Source organism: Cygnus olor, chromosome 2, assembly GCF_009769625.2.
Source record: "Cygnus olor isolate bCygOlo1 chromosome 2, bCygOlo1.pri.v2, whole genome shotgun sequence".
NCBI lineage: Eukaryota > Metazoa > Chordata > Aves > Anseriformes > Anatidae > Cygnus > Cygnus olor.
In genome coordinates this window covers 64,232,321-64,254,820 of record NC_049170.1, presented here as the reverse complement: position 1 = coordinate 64,254,820, position 22,500 = coordinate 64,232,321, and the positions used below count along the sequence as shown (strand labels likewise).

The 22,500-nt window shown below is 37.1% G+C and overlaps 1 protein-coding gene across 14 annotated transcripts in view; it reads left to right on the top strand.

Annotated features, from left to right (window-relative positions):
* ELMO1 (engulfment and cell motility 1) overlaps positions 1-22,500 on the top strand; it is a 310,022-nt gene that overhangs the window by 129,156 nt on the left and 158,366 nt on the right. For all 14 annotated transcript variants that reach the window (XM_040545682.1, XM_040545678.1, XM_040545686.1 and 11 more), the window contains one exon: positions 12,590-12,694. In XM_040545682.1, coding sequence (XP_040401616.1) covers positions 12,590-12,694 — 105 coding nt within the window. The remainder of the gene's footprint in view (positions 1-12,589; positions 12,695-22,500) is intronic.

Sequence of the window (22,500 nt, the reverse complement as noted above, 5' to 3'; positions counted from 1 at the left end):
CTTTTAATATTGAACAAGTGGAGTAAGACAAGAATGTATGTAGCATTTATTCATTTTTTTTAACCCTTATGACCACTAGAGGTTGCTGTTCTCTGTTGTTTGCAAACTTTGTTCTGCGTTCCACGATTCAGTTTTGAACCTGAAATTTTTCAGTGGGTATTTCGGAAATAAGTCTTTACTGGTTTATTCCTCAAGGTAAGTTTTGGAAGATGAAGGCTAATCATACATCTTTATTTCAATGTGTTATCAGAGAGTGTAGATGTATAGTGACTATTAGTTTTGGTATTTGATCGCTTTTTAAGTAGAGACACAGAAATTCATGTTACTGTATTTGTTTTCATAAACACTATGTAGAAGAACTTGAGACAAAAACAACAGCAAAACAAAACAAAAAAAAAAAAACACAACTTGAGGACCTGTTCTGTTATTCCTGTTTTTAAGAGAGTAGCATTTATTGCTAGAATCCTGTTGCTGTATATAGGAATATCATATGAACAAGATCTATTCACTGGGAATAACAGCCCAGAACCTCAAGTAATAATGATCTTGAATCAGTGAAAGCATCTAAACTGAAGTAAATGTTTCAAATGTTTGTGTATTTTATATATTAATACATATCTGCATCATAGATATGTCTGCATCAGAAGTGCAACACCCCCACGTACTAAAAGAGCGGCAACATTGAATGTTTTTAAGAAAACGCAGAAAAATATCTTTAAAGCCTTGTTTCATTCCCTTCATTCTCTGTGATATTTAATTACAGGCAGTTTTTCTTCTGTCTGCCTCTGCTTTTCTCCTCCTTTACATTTCACTCTGCTTCTGTCATGATTTTTACTCTCCTTTTGTTCAGCCACAGGCTAATTATAGCCCTCCTGCCCTTCTGTCATAGCTTCTGCCCTGCCACGCTTGCACTCCTCCTTCCTCCAAACCTTTCCAAATGCCTGGCTTTGACTCTTTCCTCACACTGTTACCGTGCGTCTCTCTACTTAGCTTCTGTCCACTCAACTCCTGGTTTCTAGTCATTGCTTTTTCTCTAAGCCTTGAAGATGAGGCCAGGGAATGCCCAGGACAGGCATCACCTTCAGGGGAAAAAACAAAACAAAAAAACCCTGTATGCTCCATACAGACTTGTGAAATTCAGTATATCCTGAGTTTTTGTATAATGTGACCAAATATAGTCTACATTCCAGAGGAATCTCAAGACTGGCACAAAAACAAGCCTTTTCCTAAACTAGAACCTCTTCTTACAAAGCGTGACTGGGATGGAGTTCTTCAGCAAAACAACAGTGTAAAAATAAAGTTAATAAGAGCAATGCAGTGTTTAATAAAACATTCCTACAAATCACCAAAGATTCTGCTAAAACCTAAAGGAGATGCTAAGCATTCAGTCCAAACAAGGTAGTTGTAAAGTATCAGAAGCAAAGGAAGTCTCAAAATGGAAAGTGTCAGACAACCGTGCCACCTGTGGCTCAGGTTAGTTTTACATGCAGTTAAACATCTTTACTGTTTCTGTTTGCTTTCGACATCTTGCTTCCCTACTGATGTATACTGTTTCTTTGACTTTCTGGGATAATGAAGAACTTTCTGAAGCATTTCTCACTTGAGTGTTGAGCTTCCCAAATAAACCTCCTCCCTCTGCTTTTCAGAACACTGCCTGTTTTCCATGGAGACTTTGATAGAAAAATCATGCAGTTGTTTCTGTCTGCATCCAGTGGTTTAGTGAAAGTGAAGAAGTATTTTTTACTGTTGATGATGCTTTTCATTCTCTTCCAGAGAGGTAAAGGATTATACCTGCAAACCTCTACAGATGGGTTTGACTGTGACTTCATTTAGGTTTTATCAACATGGCTTTGATTTAAGGAGATCATTGTTTTGACTTTAAAAAAAAAAAAAAAAAAAAAAAAACTCTTAGAAGTAGCTCAAAACTATAGTGGTAACAGATGTTAAAGATTGCTGTAAGATGTGAAAGAGAGGATGCGTGGAAACTTTAGCCATTTCCAAGTCAAGTTGTTATTTGGCTGCTTAATATCTGAATTGGAAGGTGCCTGGCAAACTGCATGCATTTCTTCATCAGAAGGAGGAAGACTGAAAGGTAGAGAGGAAAAGTTGTAGTTCTTCTCCTCTTTGAGATTTTAAATGTGCATTGGTTAGCTATTTTCAGAAATTAGTTTTATTTTACTTCATCTTTTTTTTTTTTTTTCCTGGGTGTCTAGGGTGTAAGGTACCTCACAGGTGAGGGTTTCTTGCTGCTTGATACATCCCTAGCTGAGCAACCACAAGTGGAGATACTGAAACCTGTACTAGAAAAGTAGACAAAATACTTAAACTACAAGAAAATGGAAAGGGTAAAGGAAATACAAGTAAATGGATGATGATACCAAGCAAGTAATTAAGGGTTTTACTACTGTATGCTGACATTTGGAGCACCGCAATCAGTAAGCCCGGTTGTTAATTTACTGTATTTATACATCTTGGAATTACTTGGAATAGAGCTGAACCTTGTTTCAAGAGAAAGCTTCTACCTAATTTTTAACATCACACAGCAGAGGCCACTAGCATCCCACTAGATGTAGGTTGTTAGCTAAAGTTGTTGAACAGCTCAGTTGCATGCAATTACTTACAGAAGAATTATTTCAGCCTGAGAAATACTAGGAAACACTGTTTTATGGTGTAAATTCCCATTTCTGAGTTGCCAGCAATTGTTTGACGTTTAAGCTAAACGATACCTTTTTGGGGGAATAGAAAGTTACTTAAACTGCCTTGCACATTACAGTTTCTTACAGAACTCTAAGTATGGTTTCTTTTCTGGCTGTCACTGATGGGATATTTTCTTTCTGAAATACTAGTTTGTTCCTGTGTCTTAGAGTTTATGCAAGACTGATATGCACCAAGACAGGGATACTTTTTCACAATCTGGATTTTTTTTCCCAGCAGTCTCTGCAAATCTGTAAAATATGAGATTGTAAACATAGTTTAAGGTCTAATCAGAAAAGCTTAGGTTTGATTTGTAAACATGGCCCGAGTTGGCATTGTGAGCGACAGCTACAAACCATCACTCTGTCTCAAAACTTGAGAGGCAGAAATAGGGCATCCCTGAGGTGCCATGTGCACTTAACCTCCTAATAGAGCCCAGTTCTGATAGGAGCCCACAGGTGTGCAACCTACTGCATTCTTACCCATAAGCACAGTTTTAAATTTACCGTTTACCATGAACCAAACATCCCATATTGGAATTGTGATGGAAATAGGATTGCTACGTGTTTTTTGTTGTTGTTCCTTGTTTGTGTGGGAGTTTTTGTTTGTTTTTGAGTGAAGCACAGAAGTCACATTGCAGAGTCCTTCAAGGTCAACTTGCCACTGTGGAAGATACGTTTCTGGTATGACTTAGAGCGGGGTAGTCCCCAGGGTTAGTGTTTGATCCACAGTTCTCTTCTGTTGAGCCTTCAAACCACTTTGAGCAGGGCACAGAAGCGTGGGTGTATGCCCGCTGAGCACAAGCAGGGAACATCTTGGTCGCCCTTCACGTGAGTAGGGCAGAGCTGGTGAAGATGGCCTTGGGGTACAGCCCCCAAGGGAGAGGGGTGCTTGGCTCTGGCAGTGGAGTAGATGCTGCTCTCAGCCAAATGTGATTGCAGTGTGGTGTACAATGGAAAATGACAAAAAAAAAAAAAAAAAAGAGATGTCTGATGAAGACCATGAAGTGATGAGCAAATCTGAACATATATCATGAAAAAAATGCGTTATCAGCCTTCAGAATCAGATTGTTCTCTGCTGACTCTGAATGCTTACAGAGGGGCGCAAAAGAATTACTGCTATTTGGAGGCATGAGACTTTAAATAGATGGGAGCAAACCTGAGAACTTATCTTTTTAATAAAAAATCATTCAGTTTTGTACCCAGGAAGTCTGACCTTGTGACGTTGCACAGTGGTTGATATCTGTGTGTTATACGAGCTACTAAGCTTCTGTAAAAGTGGTACTGTTGGTCTGAGTCAGTAATTGCACAGAAAGAGGTGCCCAGGTCAGATGCATCATTACGGTAACCAAGAACTGGGGCCAGAAAATCCATATGTTGAATCCATTGTTCTTGTTTACCATGCAGCTGCATGCAATTTACCAGAATTGTTTTTCAGAAGCTATGGGCATCTAACAATCTGCGCATTGTTAAAATGAATAAACAAGCCTTTTGCCATGTAGTGCTGAACTCCTCTTAGCTTTAGTCCTTCCAGAAGGGAACAGATCAGAAATAAATTAAGAAATAAAGAGAAATAATTTTGATGGGCTGCCAATGTGCTTTGAACTTTCCTGTTATCAGTGTAAGAATGAAGTAAAAACTATTCAGAATGAAGTATCTGTAGTTTTGTGTCTGTGTGAATAAGCTGAGTCTGTATAATCACAATCTTTAATACTTTTTTATAATTTTATGCTTAATATAAGTATTAAGTATCATCCTTTAAATCAGTTTCTTAATAACAAGATGAGATCAGTTTTTTTTTTTTTTTTTTCCCTTCCAGAGGGAGGGTAAAAGTTTTTGTTTGGGTTTTATGCCTTTCCAATATTTTTACTTGTGAAATTGTAAAAGCTGATTTTGATTAAAAGAGTATGCCTGTTCTGAAGAAAATCCATTAACGGATATACATGTTCTAATGTAAGCTTAGGGTCATCAGAGCATTGCATTTGTTGCACGTTTTTATTTACTATTTGCGATTTCATTATTTTGTGAAATCTTGTTTGCCACTCACCCACTGCGTGCATTACAGCTCTAAACTCCTGGGGGCAGGCAAGCTCTATAAATTTGGATGTGGTAAAGCTTTGAATGATCTGTCTGTACATCATTAAAGAAGAGTTGTCTCACCACTAATTGCTTTCTAACCCCTTCTCTTAGAGATAGATCTTGGACTTCTTTCTCTAGATGCTATGTACTGCATATCCCTCAGAATTTGCAAACAAAAGAACTAAGTTGAAGAAACAGGCTCCCAGAAACTGGTCAGATATAATGACATCTTTTCTCTTTTGTATTATGGGCTTCATCTGATTCACTCAGGTAGCTGATTGCCTGCCAAACCCTTGCTCAGTCACGAAGTAATGTTAGTTTTGTGAAACACTGTAAATTCAATTTAGTGTTCATTATTACAAATACTCATTTTTCCTTAAGCCTATGCAGTTTTCAGTGTGTATGTTGCTTGTATGTACGTACTGCTTTGCTTCTCCCTCCTCTCATTCCTTGTGGTTTTTTGCCTGTTGTAAGATGTAAAGGATAGTAAATAGAGCACACAAAGTGTTTGGATTTTGTTCAGTTATGAAGAATTACAATATGGGTAAGAGATGCTCTCTGAATATGCAGTTTCATGAACTCAGGCCTGTAAATGAATTAAGAGATGAGGGGGAGTAGAGCAACTCCTTCGGGAATAATTGATTTTTTTCTCCTTCAAATTAAAAACACCTCCATATCTGAATTCTGAATCTTTTGACTCTTTGATACAGTCTGCTTGTTACACAGCCTCTACACAGAAGGCAATACGTATTCTTTTAAAAACTCCTTAACTCTTTTAATCTTCCTACATTTTGGTGCAACTCCATTCTCTTTTTGATGTTAATCTGGAGGAGCCTGGAGGTATAGCAGAAGAATGCTTGGGCCATACAAAAAGTTGCAAATTTTGCAAAGCACAGCTCTAGCTTTTCACATTTCACATTCCTGTAGAGGGAGGCAAAGAAAAACGGAAGTTGGGTGAACTGAAATTCCACAGCAAATGGATCCAGTCTTTATTAAAATTATAATTGCCGCACTACTGAAGGCAAATGAGGTATGCTATAGTACAGGCATAGACTAATGTTGGTTTAAGACAGAAGTATGGACTCAAAGGCTTTCAGAGTGTGGTCCTATTTTCCAAACCCTTCTATTTTGGTATTTATAAAGCCTGGCTGTTTGTACTTGAGCTGTAGGAAGATTAGACTGTAAGAAGAGTCATTTTGTATATGGGGACTTAGGTCTAAAGACAGCTAAAATATAGATTTGACAGTTTCTTTTACTACGGATTAGTCGCTGTTCTGTGGTTGTGCCATTCCTCCCATAACAAACATCACATCCTTCACTGGAGCTGCTCGTTATGGTACGAAGGATCCTGTCAGAGATCCACTCAAGTTTCTGAGTGATGATGTATGGGAGAGGCAACTGCAGCAATTAAGTCAGCTGCTTCCCATGTGGCTTTCCTGTAGATAAAACATCCCCAGGAAAATTGCAATGATTATTTTTACCCTGATGTTACTCAAATCCCTATCTAAGTGTTTTTTCTTTCTCTTATAAGGAAATGATGACTGAAAGGTGTTTCAATTAATGTGCTTTAAATTAGAGGCAAATTTTACTTTAAAGAGGTTAGGTAAAATTGCCTGAAGTGTTAATAAAACAATCAAAAAGATGCTCTTGTCTCAGTCTTATTCTTAGAAAATTCTGTCTCAAGAAGCCAAAGACTTGGCAGAACTTGGTTTTGAGCCTTCCATTTTATTTAATAAAATGGTCAGAAGCTCCTTTTTCTTGTTGATAGGCTATGCAACTTTCATGTTTTGGCCATAAACTAAAATAAATATTTATGTACACTTGTTAAACATTTTGTATCATTTCATTAACTTTTATACAAAGTGCTTGTTAAATAGCTCTGAACTGTTCTTTAATAAGTAGTCTTTGAAGAATCAGCCAGAACCATTAATGCTTGTACACCAATATACAAACAGTGCCAGCCATTATGCTTAAATAAGAAAAGTCACAGTGTACCTTACTCGGCAGACATAAAACTTACCTGAACTCAAAAAAAGGCTTTTCATGCCTAAAATGGACTTAAGAACATGAAGTGTACACAAGTGAAGATAGGATTGCTTGGGTACATTTTGATTGTGCCTCGTCTGGCTTCTGTTTAGCTGAAAACATTTAATCTGGGGTTATTTGTAATAGTTTATTGTTATTATTTGTTTACTATCCCTGTGACAACTGTACTCCTATCTTGCATTGGACAAGATACCTTGCATCCCTCAGTGTTGTAGCATTTGTTTTAGATTCTTTGAGGCTTTCAAAGTATTGCCTCTGTCCATAAGGCTAAAGGTCTTGGAATACAAAGCATTAGCTCCATGTAACTGTAAAGCTGCAGTATAAGTACTTAGAAAATATGAAGTATTGTGCAAAAGCTTTATGTCTTGCTTACAAAGTGTAGTTTATTCATGTCTGAAAAAAATGCAGTGCTTGTCTTTTCCCATGCTCTGTTGTCTTATCTGATGATTTTAGGTGAGTTTTGTTATGTCACTGTAACATTCAGATTTTGTGATTTCTGACCACTGTAGACTCAATTCATGACTGGGACAAACGTCTAGGGGTGACGTATATGGTGCTGTGGTGCTTTACATTAGATTACGTAGTACCTTAGTTAGATCAGGAAAGTTGGAACTAGATAATCTTTAAGGGCCCTTCCAACCCGAGCCATTCTATGATAAGGGAATGTTAGTCAAATTTTGAAATTTTGATGTGCAGATTGCACTTAGATTTCTTTGTTGTTGAGAAGGTCAGTTTTGTATTGGTGAGTTCAAACTTGATCTAGAAAGACTGTTGCTTAATGTGTTAGGTATGTTAGAATGAATTTTATTTATGGAGGATGATATTCACAGTCTACTAACATGTATTGTAAAGCTGTCATAAAAATGTTAAAGCAAGTAGAAATGTTCAAGTATTTGCTGATGAATGAAGCTGGACAAAGCTAGAGATACGTTAAAATGAAAAATATTACTGCTCTGTAAATATGCAAATATAATTTGTAAGTCTTGTGAAAACTATATCCAGCAGAACTACACTGGAGTACTTTAAACGCAAAGAAGGGTGGGGATGGTATGTGATTTAATTGACTTGAATGCCATGTATCTTAAAAAAAAAATTTCTACATACTCTTTAAAGATGTAACAGCTGCTGAGCTTGCAGACATCTGACTCAAGGTACACAGTGTTTTTAGTACTTTATTTTATTTTGTAATTCAGTGATCCTCCAGATAAAAAGTCATTCTATCCTAGATTTGTGTTGGAAAATTCAAAAAATTGGCTTTGGAAGAGAAAAAAATATGCACATTTGCATATTTAAATAGCCATCAAGGGAAAAACAAATCTGTTTGTTAGTTCTTGCTTTCACTGAATGCATAGAGGTTGAAAATTCCCAAGTCACTGTTAGATCTCATTAAATTGAATGATGGAAGTTGTATGCATCAGCTCTTTGAATACAGTGCTATTAAATAAAATGAGAAAATTACTTCCTCGTTAAGAATTTCAGCTAACTTCACAATTTTTTCTGTAGCTTTTTTTCACATTTGTAGTTTTTGTGTAAATGCTTACTGATTCTAACATAAGTTTACCAATTCATAATTCACTGAAAATACAACTTGAGATGTTCCTGCTATTCTTGCTCTGAGTTCAGATAGAGCAAATATCCACTTATCTATTACTGTAATTTATGCCTTTGACCTAAGGAAGGTTTTAGTGTAGGTACTCCAGCGATATAGAACAAGGTGATTGCTTTCCTTCCTGGCCCACGAAACAGTGGTTTACATTTAAAAGCAAGAGGAAAATAAATAATTGCAAGTAATTCAAGGAAGGAGGTGATCACTGCCTTTTGCATTATCTTTGTAGCCAGATTGTCCCTTCTTCTGTAAGAAAAAATATGACCAATTTTGAGGGGTGTCATTTTATATCAAGACTATTTAAATTTGTCTCTTCTTCAGATGTTCTGAAGTTCTTTTATCATCGGTTCTTCTACAATCCCAATACCTCCCTGGGAACTCCTGTAATGTTTTTGTCATACAAGCCTACAGAATGGAGACATTCAGAATAACATTTCACGTGAACTACATAGGGGTTGGAAAAACAGAAGTTTGCTCTTCCTGCGTGGAACAGCAATTACTGGGTCTAGCACTGACCGCAAGCAGCATTCAGGAATAATTAGCATAACCTGGCAACTGATTTACATAGCTGAACACAGCACTGATGAAAAACCTGTGATAGGCTGTCAATATCTGTTAAGGCAGAAATAAGTAAGTTTGTACCTTTAGTAGACTGTGAATGCAGGGAAATAAATGGTGTCTGTGCTTTGGCATAGTCATGTGGAAGACACTGTTAGGATTAATACAAGGAACTAGCATCGCTTATTCCGTTAGTGGTTATCTACAGACAGTGCACCATTACTGTGAGTAAGCATCTCAGTGTCAGGACACATTCTTACAGCTGAAATCTGTACATTCCTCACAGATTGCCTTGGAAGCCAAGAGGAAGACAGTGGAGCCATTCAGGATAGAGAGGAAAGCTTTATGCAGCTAGGGCTGCATGAGAATACTAGGTTATCTGATTATAATTACTACACTGGAATTTATCCAGAATAGCTATAATCTTGTGAAACATGCCACATGATTTCATTTTATTTACTTTTTTGATAATGCCACAAGCAGACATGATTTTGGATTTGCATTTTATCCAGAAGACTGAACTTTCATTTTCAAAGTACTCTGCTAAGCTGGCTAACATTCTTGGTGTTTTTGGTATGTCAACGTATATAGCATAAGAACATAAGCTGTTAAATACTGCTCAGAAGCTGAAGGTTATGTAGATATTATTCAGTCTAATGGGAAAAAATCTGTTCCCTTTGTACTTCTTGTTTTTTTATAAAGAGAAAAATGGAATGGACTTTATACTAAACAGATGCAGCTAATTTGCTTCAAGTGTTGTTTTCCATATATTTAATAAATTATGTTGTAGGTGGGGATGTTTGAATACTTCTAAATTATTCACTACAGCATTTTAGGTAATTTAGCTTTATATCTCATTTCTAAACCCACTCTCAATCAGTTAATATTTCAACCACAAACATTCAACATGTTAAGAAAAGGATGATTTGGGGAGGGATGGAGAAGGAATAGAACAAAGCAGCCTGCATTCTTTTTGTTTTTGAAGAATAATTGAAGATAATTTACTGTCTCACACACGCCAGAATTGTGGATCCTGAGTTATTGTCAGCTGGCTTATCTCCAGTGATTTGACTTAATAGAGTTTAAGATCAAGCCCTCATTATCCTGGGATCAAAAGTGACAGAAACTTTTGAAACAGCTGAAAATAGCTGGATATATAGGCTTGACTTGGGAAAAAGTAATGCGATGGAGATGACTTTTCTGATTGAACAGATTTTTATCGATGGTAAGAGACAAAATGAACCCTTGTTACAAATGCAGTGAGATTTCTCTTGTTCCCATTTGTTTTTGTCGATGTTTCCACATAACTTGAGATGCTAGAATAGGATGAAGGAGAGAACTATTCAGGCAACAGTGGGTCAATCTTTTATTTTGGTATCCTGCTTTTATTTCAACATTGCTTGTAAATACCAGTAAAATGAGTGCTGATTATTCTAATAGCTACAGAAAGGTAGCTGGGTCTTGATACTCTCTGCTTGCCAGTATTTATCTAACTATGTTCTGCCTGTGCTGTAGCATAGCAATGAAGAGAGTATGTGCATCCCTGTGCTAAAGTTCTGCTTGGAAAAGGTGTTATAAAAAGGGTACTGTGAGGTTCCCTGTTGACATCTTCTCAGCAGCTTTCCCAAGGAAAAGTACTCGTTATGAGGCTAGGTATAAAGTGGTGTTCCCCAGGACTTTGTATGCATAATGAAGAGAACTTCAAATGTGTAGAAGATCTTACCAGGATGTTCATGTTGGGATTAGCAGGGCTAAGGGGGAGCATTTGTTTGTCTGCCAGACCCAGCCTCTCAAAAGGATGCACTTTCTGGAATGCTTGAAAATGTCAGGAAGGGAAATATTCCTCTCCCAGAAGCTGAAGTCTGTTTTGCTTGTCATCTGTGAGAAACAGTCTTGTACTGATTGTAAAAGTCTTGTACTGATTGTAAAAGTGATAAATATATTACATGTCGAAAATGGAAGGTTGAGTTGAGGAAACAGCCATAAAGGACTTTTTAAAAAAAAATATAAACTTGATGAATTTGGGTGATTTTTTTTTTTTAAATGCAGTCAACTCACTAAACATTTGTTTTCCACTCTAAACTACTCCCATTCTACTGCATAGATATCTCCCCATAAAAATCTAGGATTTCAGACGTCCTCTTGAGTCTCCACTGTGAAGCAGTGAGACTCTGATTGTGTTGCTTGTCGTGCTTCAGAGAACTGGTGTACATGTAAAATGAATAGACTGTGCACGCTATCCTGATCCCCAAATCTTTGTCTGCTTTTAAAGTGGCAGAAGTCACCTTAATATATAATTTTAACTTTCCAGTGTTTCTAATCTTTCATGTGAATATGAATTATTGACCAGCTAAAACCAATATGTCATACATCTAAAGACAAGGCAGGCAAGAGAGTGGAATGCTACATTTCTGCAACTTCATGGCCTGGCAGAATCAACAGGAGGCAAAGTAGTCAGCCTATGCTTTTGTCAGTGAGGTGGGCGGATCAGACCCCAAGTGCAGTGCAGAAAGAGATTAACAGAAGAAGAAATCTGTGCTGATCTTTACCATTGTTATATAGTAAGTTTTGTGATAGGAAATGCACTTTTAAAAACTCTCACAGCTGAGTCTTGCAGAATAGAAATGCCATCGCAAAGTGACTAGGGAAATCTTTTCTGTGTCAGAATGAGTGGAGCTGCAGACATTGAAAAGGTGATAGTGATAAAAGAGACTAGCAGGAGATAAGCATTTTTGATGGAGACATACCCTTGGGTCTTTGTTTTTCTGAGCAGTTCTGTGTTGTTTAAGTCTGTCTACGGCCAGACAAATGTTCAGATTTGTTCAGAAATGTTCAGAAACATGAACTACATGAAACTTACTCAAATGTACATTTAATTCCATCCCATCAAAAGACTGATGGTGTTAATGAATATTTGAGCAAATGTCATTTTGTATGTAACAAGTGAAACTGAACATTTGAAACCTAGGTGCATGTGGAAGCTGACAAGTTTTGGTTATGTTTGGTATGTTTGTTCATTAATTTCATACTTAAGTTCATAGATTTAAAACTTAACAAAATTTACTTGAATTCCAGATGATGAATCTATTTAATTTCATATACTTTTATCTGAGACCCTTTGTGTTCAGGACTCTACGAGATCCAATAGACTTAATGTGGCTTTTGAATTTAGTAGCTTTTTCTCCTTTTCATGGTTTATTTGAAATCATCCCATAGCATTTGTATAAGAATGTATTGTGGAGGCTGTTTGCATGTGTATCTGCATTTTCATTAATTATTACTTCTAGTTTCTAACACCACCAATGAGTCTATCAGATATATGAAAGTCTTGGTTGAGTGCTATAGAAGCACAGATCTCCTTTTCGGAGCTCCATTGCATAGTTAGACAAGTAAATGACTGATAAGCCAGTCTCATGCTGTTTATGTTTGGCTTTGAAGTTCTTTGAGGGGTGCACCATTTCCGTGTTACAAGTTTTCTACTCAGCAAAAAGGCCTGTGTTGCTGGCCTCTGGCACAGCATGCTAACATGGTGCACATCAAAAATCACAGGTAAGCAGATAGTTTATGGAAATGTACTGATAAAGTGATCTTGTTATCTTTTTTGCAGAATCATGTAAACCCAGCAATGGATTTTACACAGACTCCTCCAGGAATGCTAGCCCTTGACAATATGCTGTATTTCGCTAAACATCACCAGGATGCTTATATACGGGTAAGACTTCTCCTCGGTAAGATATATTCCCCGTATATACTGATAATGTCCTGTTTATGGTTCACTTTGAAGAGGAAGGTTCACTGTTAACAGCTAACTATAGGAGGGCAAACCATGTAACACTGAAACGTGTCATGTCTGTATAAGCCGAGTGAAATATTATAGATATTCTCTTAGGCCTGCAAAGAGAAGAGAGATGAGCTTGTGCCTTTTTGGATGAACTATGAGCTCAGAAATGATTATTTGTGCAGAATTCTCTGCTCTGCTTAAAGCCTACCAAAAATTATCAAGATTTTCTGTGGGAAGGAGGATTTGACTAGCAAATGACTTGATAACTGAGTTGACAGTGTCCTGAGATAACTCTCATCTCTGAGATGCTCCCTAAACTAAAACTATTGCTTTAGGTAAAGTAATGCTTGTAGAAAAACAGGTAAAAAGCATCAGAATTCACTTGCACAACCTGTTCCTTCCCCTGCCCAGTTTACTTCCTACATTTGTTATTTCAAGTGTAGTTAAAACAAGTTGTATTGTTACATCCTTATGGGAAGAGGCATACAGGAGAATAATAGCTGCATCAAATAGAGCAACTTTTCCTGACCTTTAATGAAATTGAATATTTGCCATGAGCAAACCTATCTGGCACAGATGGGAGTAGAAGATAGTCTAGAAAGTCAGAGTCCTGAGCTGGTAGGGATGGTTTAACTACCCCCAGAAAGTGTGTGCCCAGGGACCTGCATGAGGAAGTTTGCATATAGAGACAGTAAGCACAACAATTGTTTCTACTAAATAATGAGGAGTGAACTTAAATGAAGTAAGCTATAAGAGTTATCATATAGTTTTTGTTCTAAGTAGAATAGTGTTAAGGCTGTAATAGGTTTGTAAAGAGTGTGCTGATATCCAAGACAGGATGATCCATGGGTATAATAGGAGACCACAAGATAGTCGGTTTTGCTCTGTAAATACATCTTTCTGCCTCAGTCTGAACCTAGCAGTAACAGACTGTGGCAGTCTGCAATGTGGAATAGTTATTGAACCTGATCAACGCCTGAAATTAAGGGTTATTTCACATACTGAGCAGTGAGTATGTTTTCTGGATAAACTATGCTGAACTGTGGTTTTCTTTATAAAAAAGATAAGTGGTTACATTTTCTCATTAGAATTTGGATTTCTCATTTTAAATTTGGGTAAGATCTGGATGGTGTTACTTCATAGGCTTCTTTTTAAAATTCTAAATTTAGAGGATGCACATAGTATGGGTTGCCCGTGCATCCCACATAGCACACATGTATTTTGAAGAAGTCCGAAAGAATTTAAAGAGGACAGAAACTGTTGAAAATGAGCTTTCATTGACTTCTCTCAATTTATTTTTTATTTCTTTTTCATTTTCAAGTTGCAGATGCTGTTTTAAAAATTGGGTCCAGTATAGCATGTAATTAGCCACTTTTTAGAAAGGACTTTGGTGCTCCTCAGCTTTGTTTCTGTAATGCAGTATTTTTGTTGCTGCATTACTGAGAATTATTGTTGTTGTTTTGAGATGTCTGTCTTTATTCTTGTAGGATTCCTTTTACAAGAACGTCTGGGTGTGCCTTATATATTTCTCACCTCAGAAAGAGTATGTGTACACTAGAAAAGCCATGCTGAGGCATGCTGAGATAAAATTGCTTGCCAAAAGTTGCTGTGGGAGCTGCTAACACACCTTGGGAATATGTTAGCCTACTTGTCTTTCCAGAGTCAAGGAAACTGCATTTTGCAATGCAGTTAATTGCTGTACCATGGGTCAATTCCTAAGCCCCCACATTAGATAATATCTGTGCTGTGGGGTAATTAAAATTGAGATCGGAAACCAGCATTGGTTTAAAATTAACTTGGAAAATATGAAGTTTTTCCTGACACCGTGCAGTGTATTAAATGAAGATACTATCAGGAAATTGTGATGACTACACCAAGTCTATTGCCAGTGCTATATTTTAATGGGTGGTACAAATCACTGCAGTCTGACCTGCTGATTTCTTAGGATGCCCCAGCCGCATGGCCCTTAGTAAGGTATCTTCATGTATTACTGAAAAAGCTGGGTAAGGAGAGGTTAGAAGAGAAGGCAGGCAAGCAGTAAGCAATCTCTTTCCTTTTTGTCTTTTTGTTATGTCTCTCATAGCTGATTCCACTTAGGAGTAATTTGCATAATAAATGGATTAATTAGATGAGAAGGATGTTTGAAGCTGCAGTGACCTTCAGTGAAGGGGGACAGTAAGGCTTCCAAGACCAGTGCCAAGCAAAAGTACTTACAGTGACAGCAAACGTGTTTGCAATGTGTTGAAGAACATGAGTATGAAGGCAGTGGAGCAGATGGGTAACTCTGCATCTTGAAAGCAGAAAGCATTTGAGGGTGAAAACATAGGTGTGTCACAGTGAAAATGAAAACAAAACCAAGGAAACTTTTAGTTTCAATTTTGATTCCTAACAACTTCCCAACATTTCATTTATCTTATTTCTTTTGCCTGTTGCACATTTACTCCTGAAACTACAGTGATGTTTGTTTTTTCTTGCTGTCTTTATTCAGATAAACCAAGTTGGTTTTCTTTCTTTATGCTTTGTTTTTTTTTTTTTAATCTCACTTTGTTTACTATATAAAATGATTGGCACCTCCTGAAGAAAGGTTGGTTTTTTTGTGTGTGTGAAGGAGCATGTTTTCGTTGTGCATGTTTGCTTTGGTTGTGTAGTGTCCTTAGCTGTCATATGGATTATTTTTTTTTTTTTAAGTCCTATTGAATTAGTCTCTTATTGAGTTAGCTTTTCTTTCTTTCTTTTTTTTTTTTAAATTAATTGTTTGGTGCTATCAGTGACTTTAGTAAAGTGCATGCATTTTTTTCATGTTCCACTTAAATAATCAATTGCTATTATCAGAGGCTTTGCTTTTAAAAGGTGGTGACATAAACTATATGGAATGTATTGATGGAAGTAATGTTGAATCTCTGCAAGAAATTATAAAAGTTTCCGCAGGAAAAAATTGGCAGCTTCCCAAGCTATGTAATTATAGGACAGTCAGAGTGTATAATTAAAGTTAACAGTGAAGAAAATGATGGGAATAAAGCTTTGTGACAGATAAATTTTTTTTTTTGTTCTTTTGGAGCAGACACATTTTCAACCCTAACTGCAATTTGCTCCTTTCCAAAACTACTTCAGTTTCAAGTTCTACTAATTTTAAAAATAAAATTATAAGTTACCATTTAAAACAGACTATTCAATGTAGACACCGTAAGATTTTTCACGCTGGTAACTTGTAGCAGTGTGCATTTGAAATTTTCCTGAGTTGTTAAAAGGGTCTGAGGAAAAACCTTTCCATGGAAATCCTATCATGCTATCAGTATCTCAATTTATTGGTGCTTTGTTGTTGATTTGTTTGGAAATTCATGATACAAGACTATTCAGATTCATTTTGTTTTCAATACAATGAGGAGTGAGGAATAAATATATGAAACTGAAATATTTTGTATGTATGTGTTTGTAGGCACACACACATTCATTTGCCTGATTTTTATTTTGCTTTTTGTCTGTATGCACTTCATTGTTTGCCAATACTGTTGTAAAATAATGAGATCTACTTTGTTTTGTGTAGAGGGCAAGCTGAAGGAACCAAAATGGAGCAGTTCTTTTATTTGTAACCCAGAAAAATTTGAGAGTTATTTGTTGTTGTGTATTTAAATCTGCCATGTTTGTGCCTGAGATGCTTCTATAGATAAAACAATTTTGCAGTTTTGATAAGCCGACTCCTACAAGTGCAGTCAATATTAGTTTAGATGTTTTTCATAGCAGGCAGCAAAATCAGCACTACTTCTCCTGTTGTGAGTGGACTGCTGTTCTTCTTGTATCTTTGCTAATTGAAGTGTTCTCAGGCAGAAAGAGAAGATGCCATAGGGTAAGCTGGACTTACAGGAACTATACCTTAGCTTCTAATGTGCAACTATTGTAATATTCTGTTATTTTACATTTTCCTCATAGATGTCTAAATATAGTTACAACATTTATCTGGGAAGGAATGGAGGACTTTACTATAGGTTATTGTATTTCACAGAAAGTCGTCTGAATCTTAGGGAAGTCATATACACCATTGCCTGTGGTGGGGTACGTGAGTCTCATTTTAATGAAGTTGCCTTTGTTGACTTACAAGTTGGTGACTAGTCTACATTTTTTTCTTCTGTTCTTATGACCAGCCATGTTCTAACATGTCTCTCTTCTGTGGAGTAAGATTCCTCCTTGAGAACAGTTATGCTGTGTCTCCTCTTTTTGTTCAAGCACAAAAGATTGCTGCTTCAGGCAGAAACCACGACTAAACTTAGCAGCTCCAGGTCTGAGCGCTGGCTAGCTATATGTCTGGATTCTGCTCAGTTGGCTACCCAAGTTTATGCCCATTTTTTTGCCATTTATTAGATGAGTAAGCTTTTCATACATTCAGCCTGAAAAAAAGCAAGTGTTCCTTGGAAAGAGATCATTTTACAGTAATCTGAAATTCAAGAGAAGAGATGGTTTCTCCCTATTCCCAAGGATTATATCTATTTCATGTGGATATTTGTTAGATATTAAATGTGGAAGTGGCAGTATAAAATATCGTCAACAGGGTGGGAAACCAGTGTTGAAATCTATTTTGCAGAGTTGGGCTTACTGATCCTACGGTGTATTTTATAGTGGATCCATTGGTGCTGTATTTTTGTGAATGATGTGCAAGATACTTAGTGGCATGTTCCTAAATTTTCTGTTCTTGTATTTCAGACAAGTATTAAGTTATTAAAATGCTCCAAATCAAAACAACATTAGGACTTTGAGCCAATAGTTATTTTGATTAACTGAAAATTAGAAATTGAGCTGGTTTAGGGTCAGAAATAGGAAATCCCCCTTTCCTCTGCGTCTGCTGAGCTGGGAAATCAGTTATTCATACAGCTGTGATGCAGTGACACTTCTTCTCTAGCAGCTACTTGAGTTGCTGCTTTTGGGGAGGTTGAGGAGAGAATGTCTTTTCCTTTTAAGTCTTCAGAAGTCACACTGGAGGAGCAGGTGCTGTTTATGAGCCCCCGTGATGCAGGCGGGAAGATTGCTGGCGTTCTGCAGAGACCTTTCAGAACTTTAATGGGTTGAGTCACAGCCAGACTGCGTGCCGTATACTTTCTAACCCATGCAGTTGTTGTATAGGAGGCTGCCTACGCATCCTTCCGCCAATTCACAAAGTCTCCTCATGCCTACTCATTCTAGCCTGATCAGATATGAGTAGTCCAACATATAATTTCAGCATTTTCTGAAATAAAACTGAGCCTCATTTCTGCCATACTATTTTTTTCCTCCCAGAAATGATTGGAAAGGGATGTAATTTATTTCTGTTCTGCTAAAGGTAGTGAGAAAAGTGAGCTTTGTTATGCTTGTCTTCCTGGTGTGTCTCATGAGACAATGCAATTTTCCACATAAGGCCAAATTGTCTATGCCTTGTGGCTCCCAGTCTCTTAATGTGTTCTTGCTTTCTCTTTTCTCTGTCATACCTGGGGAGAAAAGAAGAGTAGCTATGGAGTCTCACAGGTTTTTCTCATTTCCTCTTTCATGGAGCTTTTGTGATGCTACTAGCTGCCAGTCTCATTGATGTGAGACAAAGGTTGAAGCTTTTCTAATATATCCATACCACAAGAACATTAGAGCACTAATAGGGCCTTTCTTATGTTGTGAGAGAAAAGAAAATTCAAAAACTTGCTACATTATGCAGGTACTGTAGGTTCTTGCTCTCTGCTGTAGGTGAGCAAGGAGATGACTGAGGGAAAATACTGCCCTCTCACATTTGCATGGCGCAGGGGGGGGGAGGAGGAATCATAGAATCATTAGGGTTGGAAAAGACCTCCAAGATCATCTGGTCCAAACATCATGCAGCTACCAATGTCACCCACTAAACCATGTCCCTAAGCAGTTTCAAGCCCCAACTGGGGCCTGTGAGAAGTGAAGAGCAGATCCTGGTGCAGCTTCTAAAGACAACGTGGCAGCTGGGCCTTCTCAGTTTTCTTGGGCCTTGCCACCGAGCTTCACAGTGATCTGGTTGTTTTTGCATGGAGTGGCAAAGGAAGAAAGAAGCTGTGTAATATATGAAGACAAGTCGCAATGTACTTAGCTTTTGATAGAAAGTAAAGACACTATGATTGTGCTTTATGTTAAGGTGTTTATGTGAGAAGCAAAATTTATCCCTAGGTGCAGCTGCTCATGTGGAGCAGAACCATCCAAATTTCACTTGTGATAGTTTGACACTAACTTTTGGGTTGTTTTAAAAGAAGGGGGTGGGGGGGGAACACCATGATATTCTAAAAAGAAAACCAGCTATTGGAATATTGGAAATAGCCATCTGAATTAAAGTGCTTTATGGCTGCAGAGTTGAACACTGGCTGTAATGTTACCAGGCCAGTTTGAATTCATCCTGTAACCTGTATGTTGTAATACAAGGACATAATTGGATACCCACCCACACCCCACCCCATCCCATCCCATGTAGGTCTCAGCTTGTCTTTCAAATATTGGCTTAAGAAATGGCAATTCTAGTGCCTACCTGAGCAAGGCAGACAAAATTGTTGTTTTGTTTAAGTTTTGCCACAACGAATTTCTGATCTGGCCCAGGAATGTGGAGGAAGGCTGAGATGAGGGGGAGAGGAAACGTGGCAAATTGGAAATAAAATGATGAAGATAACAAGAGGGGTTAGAGGGGACAGTGCTGAGCAAAGGATCTTAAGAGAATGCTGTTGCTGAAGCTGAGGAAAATGGCAAGCTGCCTTAGGAGGAAAATGGAGATGAGGATAAATGGGAACTGAATCTGCCTGCAGCAGTGTCCTTTATCTTCCTCAAGAAGTATATCTTTAGGATTTGCTTCCTAGAATTACTTAAGGCATCTACATGAAATGGGAATGGTGAAGCCTGCCATATGTGATAAGAAAGCTTAAGAGCAGTTAAGCAGTGTCAAAAAAAAAAAAAAAAAAAAGAGCATCTCTGTAATTTTTGGATATTAAAATGCTGCCAGATTTTCATTTTGGGTCTAGGTAGATTTTTACCATATTTACTAAGCAGCTGCTCTCTGAACCTCTTGATACTAACCTATACAGCAGGCTGCTAGAAAACTTGGTCTCTGTTAACGCAGAATGATTTTAGACAGTACAATGAAATGGGTCCGGGGAAATTCTCCTTTCTAACAGTGCAGCAATGCTTGTTGAACTCTCAGCTGTGGGATTCATTACAAGTATTGCTGAAGCTATAGTGGGTCTTGTCTTTCACTCTCTGTATTTACTTCCCAGTCATAATGAATCTCTATTCTATTGCGAAGCTCTGAGGTTGGTTCAGGTATTACTTCTGTAATTGCTGTGGGCAGTATGTTTTGAGCCAATTTAATTTTTAATGTGAGGGATTAAGGGATTGGCTAAGTTGATATTCCCGGTGAAGGAGCAATACTTCTTCCAGGTAGTTTCATCCTTCTGAATTTTGATAAGGAAGCTTTTGAATATGATACCTGTCTTTACAACTTTAGGTTTTTGTCAGTCATTAACTCTTAGTTGCGGGCATAAGCTTCATTATCGAGGCTGATGGCAGACTTTTAAGACCATGGTAGTGAAGTATGAAAACATTTTCATTTAGTCCATAGCCTCCCTGAGGAGTCTGTTTTGTGTTCCTGAAGAAGTGATAGACTCGATGAATAATTCAATGGAAGATCATAAAGGAACAACGTGAAGTTTCCTGCTATAAAGTTAGAAAATCTTTTGATTTTGTTTCTTTCTGCTGCTGGAGATTTTACACTATTTCTCTGTGATGTTGGCGTAACATTTGAGTTTATTTTATGTTATAAAATATCCATTATATTATATATTATATATTTATATTTATATTATAAATATATATCCATGCTATTAGTACATATCTTGTAAAGGTAGGTTAGCCTTCTTTGGGTGATGCTGAGCAACATTAACTATAATACAAAGAGGAAGTAAAAAAAAAAATGTATTTCAAAAACAAGAACTAAATATATTCTATAAGGAGGCTTATTCCTTCCTCATTCTTTCTAAATGTTTTGTTGGACAATAGGACACTTGAAGGCTGCCTTCCTCTTCTTGAAAATGCTTTTGGCTTCAGAGGAAACTGTGTACTTCAGGCAATTCATATGGCTAAATCCCAGAAGAAATTCAGCTGTCAGCAGTTGCTAAACAACACTGCCTGAAATGTCTACACTAAGACTTCATTTCTCTTCCTGATCATTTCGGTTGTTTTATTTGTGTGTGTTTTGTTGTTGTTTGTTTGTTTTCCTGTTTTTGTTTGTTTTGATATTACTTATTTATTTTTGTATTTGGGAAATGTTTCTGTCCTATTTACAACAGGAATTTGTAAATGAGAGAAGTACATACATGAGGTAACCTAAAAATAGTAAAAACTGTACAGATCTGTATTCTATTACAGAGGTTGTCAAATTCCTGTGCCTTAACAGGCTACAAAGTTTCAATTGTAGAAATGCCAAGAAAATGGGTAATGCTGCCTTTCCTAAAAATTTCAGCTCCTTTAATTTAAAAAAAAAAAAAATATATATATATATATTTAAATTCTTCCTTTCTCCCCTTCTGCTAGTAATTAATCTCATTCTTCTGATTTAATTTTGTTCTTTGTTCTCATTCATGTATCTTGTTCTTGCAGCTCAGAGAAAGGAAGGAAGAATGTTTGTGTTCTTCTTTTTGGTTTTTAAATTACTTCACTTACTTTCCTTTTACCAACTTGTTATCCTGTCTTGTTCTTTAGTATCTTTTCCTCACACAAACTTTGCCTGCCTGCCCTCTCCGGGTAATTTTTTCCCTTTTGTTTTCGTTTTCTTGAGATCCATGTCTGTATTTTTTGTTGATTTTTAAGAAAATTGTTTTGTATTTATTGCGTGTTACACGTCATGGTTGTTTTTTGCCGTGCATCATAGTAATGGGCAGTAGAGCTTAAAGGAACAGAGAAAGAAAAAATGATCTGCAGCATTTTGTATCTCTGTATTGCAAGGTGGTTTTGGATTTTGTCTGTACAATATCTAGCATATTAAAAGCCATTTTTCCATTTTGCATCTTTCCAATTCCATAGCTCTGCAAACAGTAAATAGAGGATAAGCTGGCAGAAGTAGATGCCTAATATCAAAATAAAGGGGCTACCAAGCAAACGAGGGCTGAGGTAGGATTAAGGGAAGATGGTCAAGGTGCTGAGAGCTCTCCTGCAATGTCCATGGTTTCTGCCTTTAAATATTTTTCTCCCCAAAGTAAAATTTAGCAACCGTACCTGTTGATAGTGAAACATCTGGTAGATCTGCAGCTTGCTGTGGTGGATTTGTGAGGGGGGGCATTGATGATAGACCTCCATTTGAATGAAGGTTATTTGGTCTTGGTGACTTCCTCACTGCTTTCCTTTCCTTGCTAAAATAACTGCTGTGATAGAAATGTGTATGTCTACAGAGTGTACTGATGGCTTGATTCACAAGTATTTTCTGTCTAGAGCTGTGTTATGTTTTCCCCTGCTACGGTTTTCACCGGTTTATGGAGCAAACATGTCTATTCTCTCCTTATTTCTCCTCCATAACCAGATTGATAAAGGAAGTAAGATTAAAATTATGCCATTATCAGCTGTATTTATAGCGTTTTACTTTGGAACAGGATATGAGTTGTGAAGTCATGAAAAGAGTATTACAAATATCCTAATGAATGTTGTAAATCTCTTGCCAAGATTAAGAATAATTTTCCTTTGGGTTTTGATAAGGACACCCCTCCACACACCTTTTTACCATTGCTGTT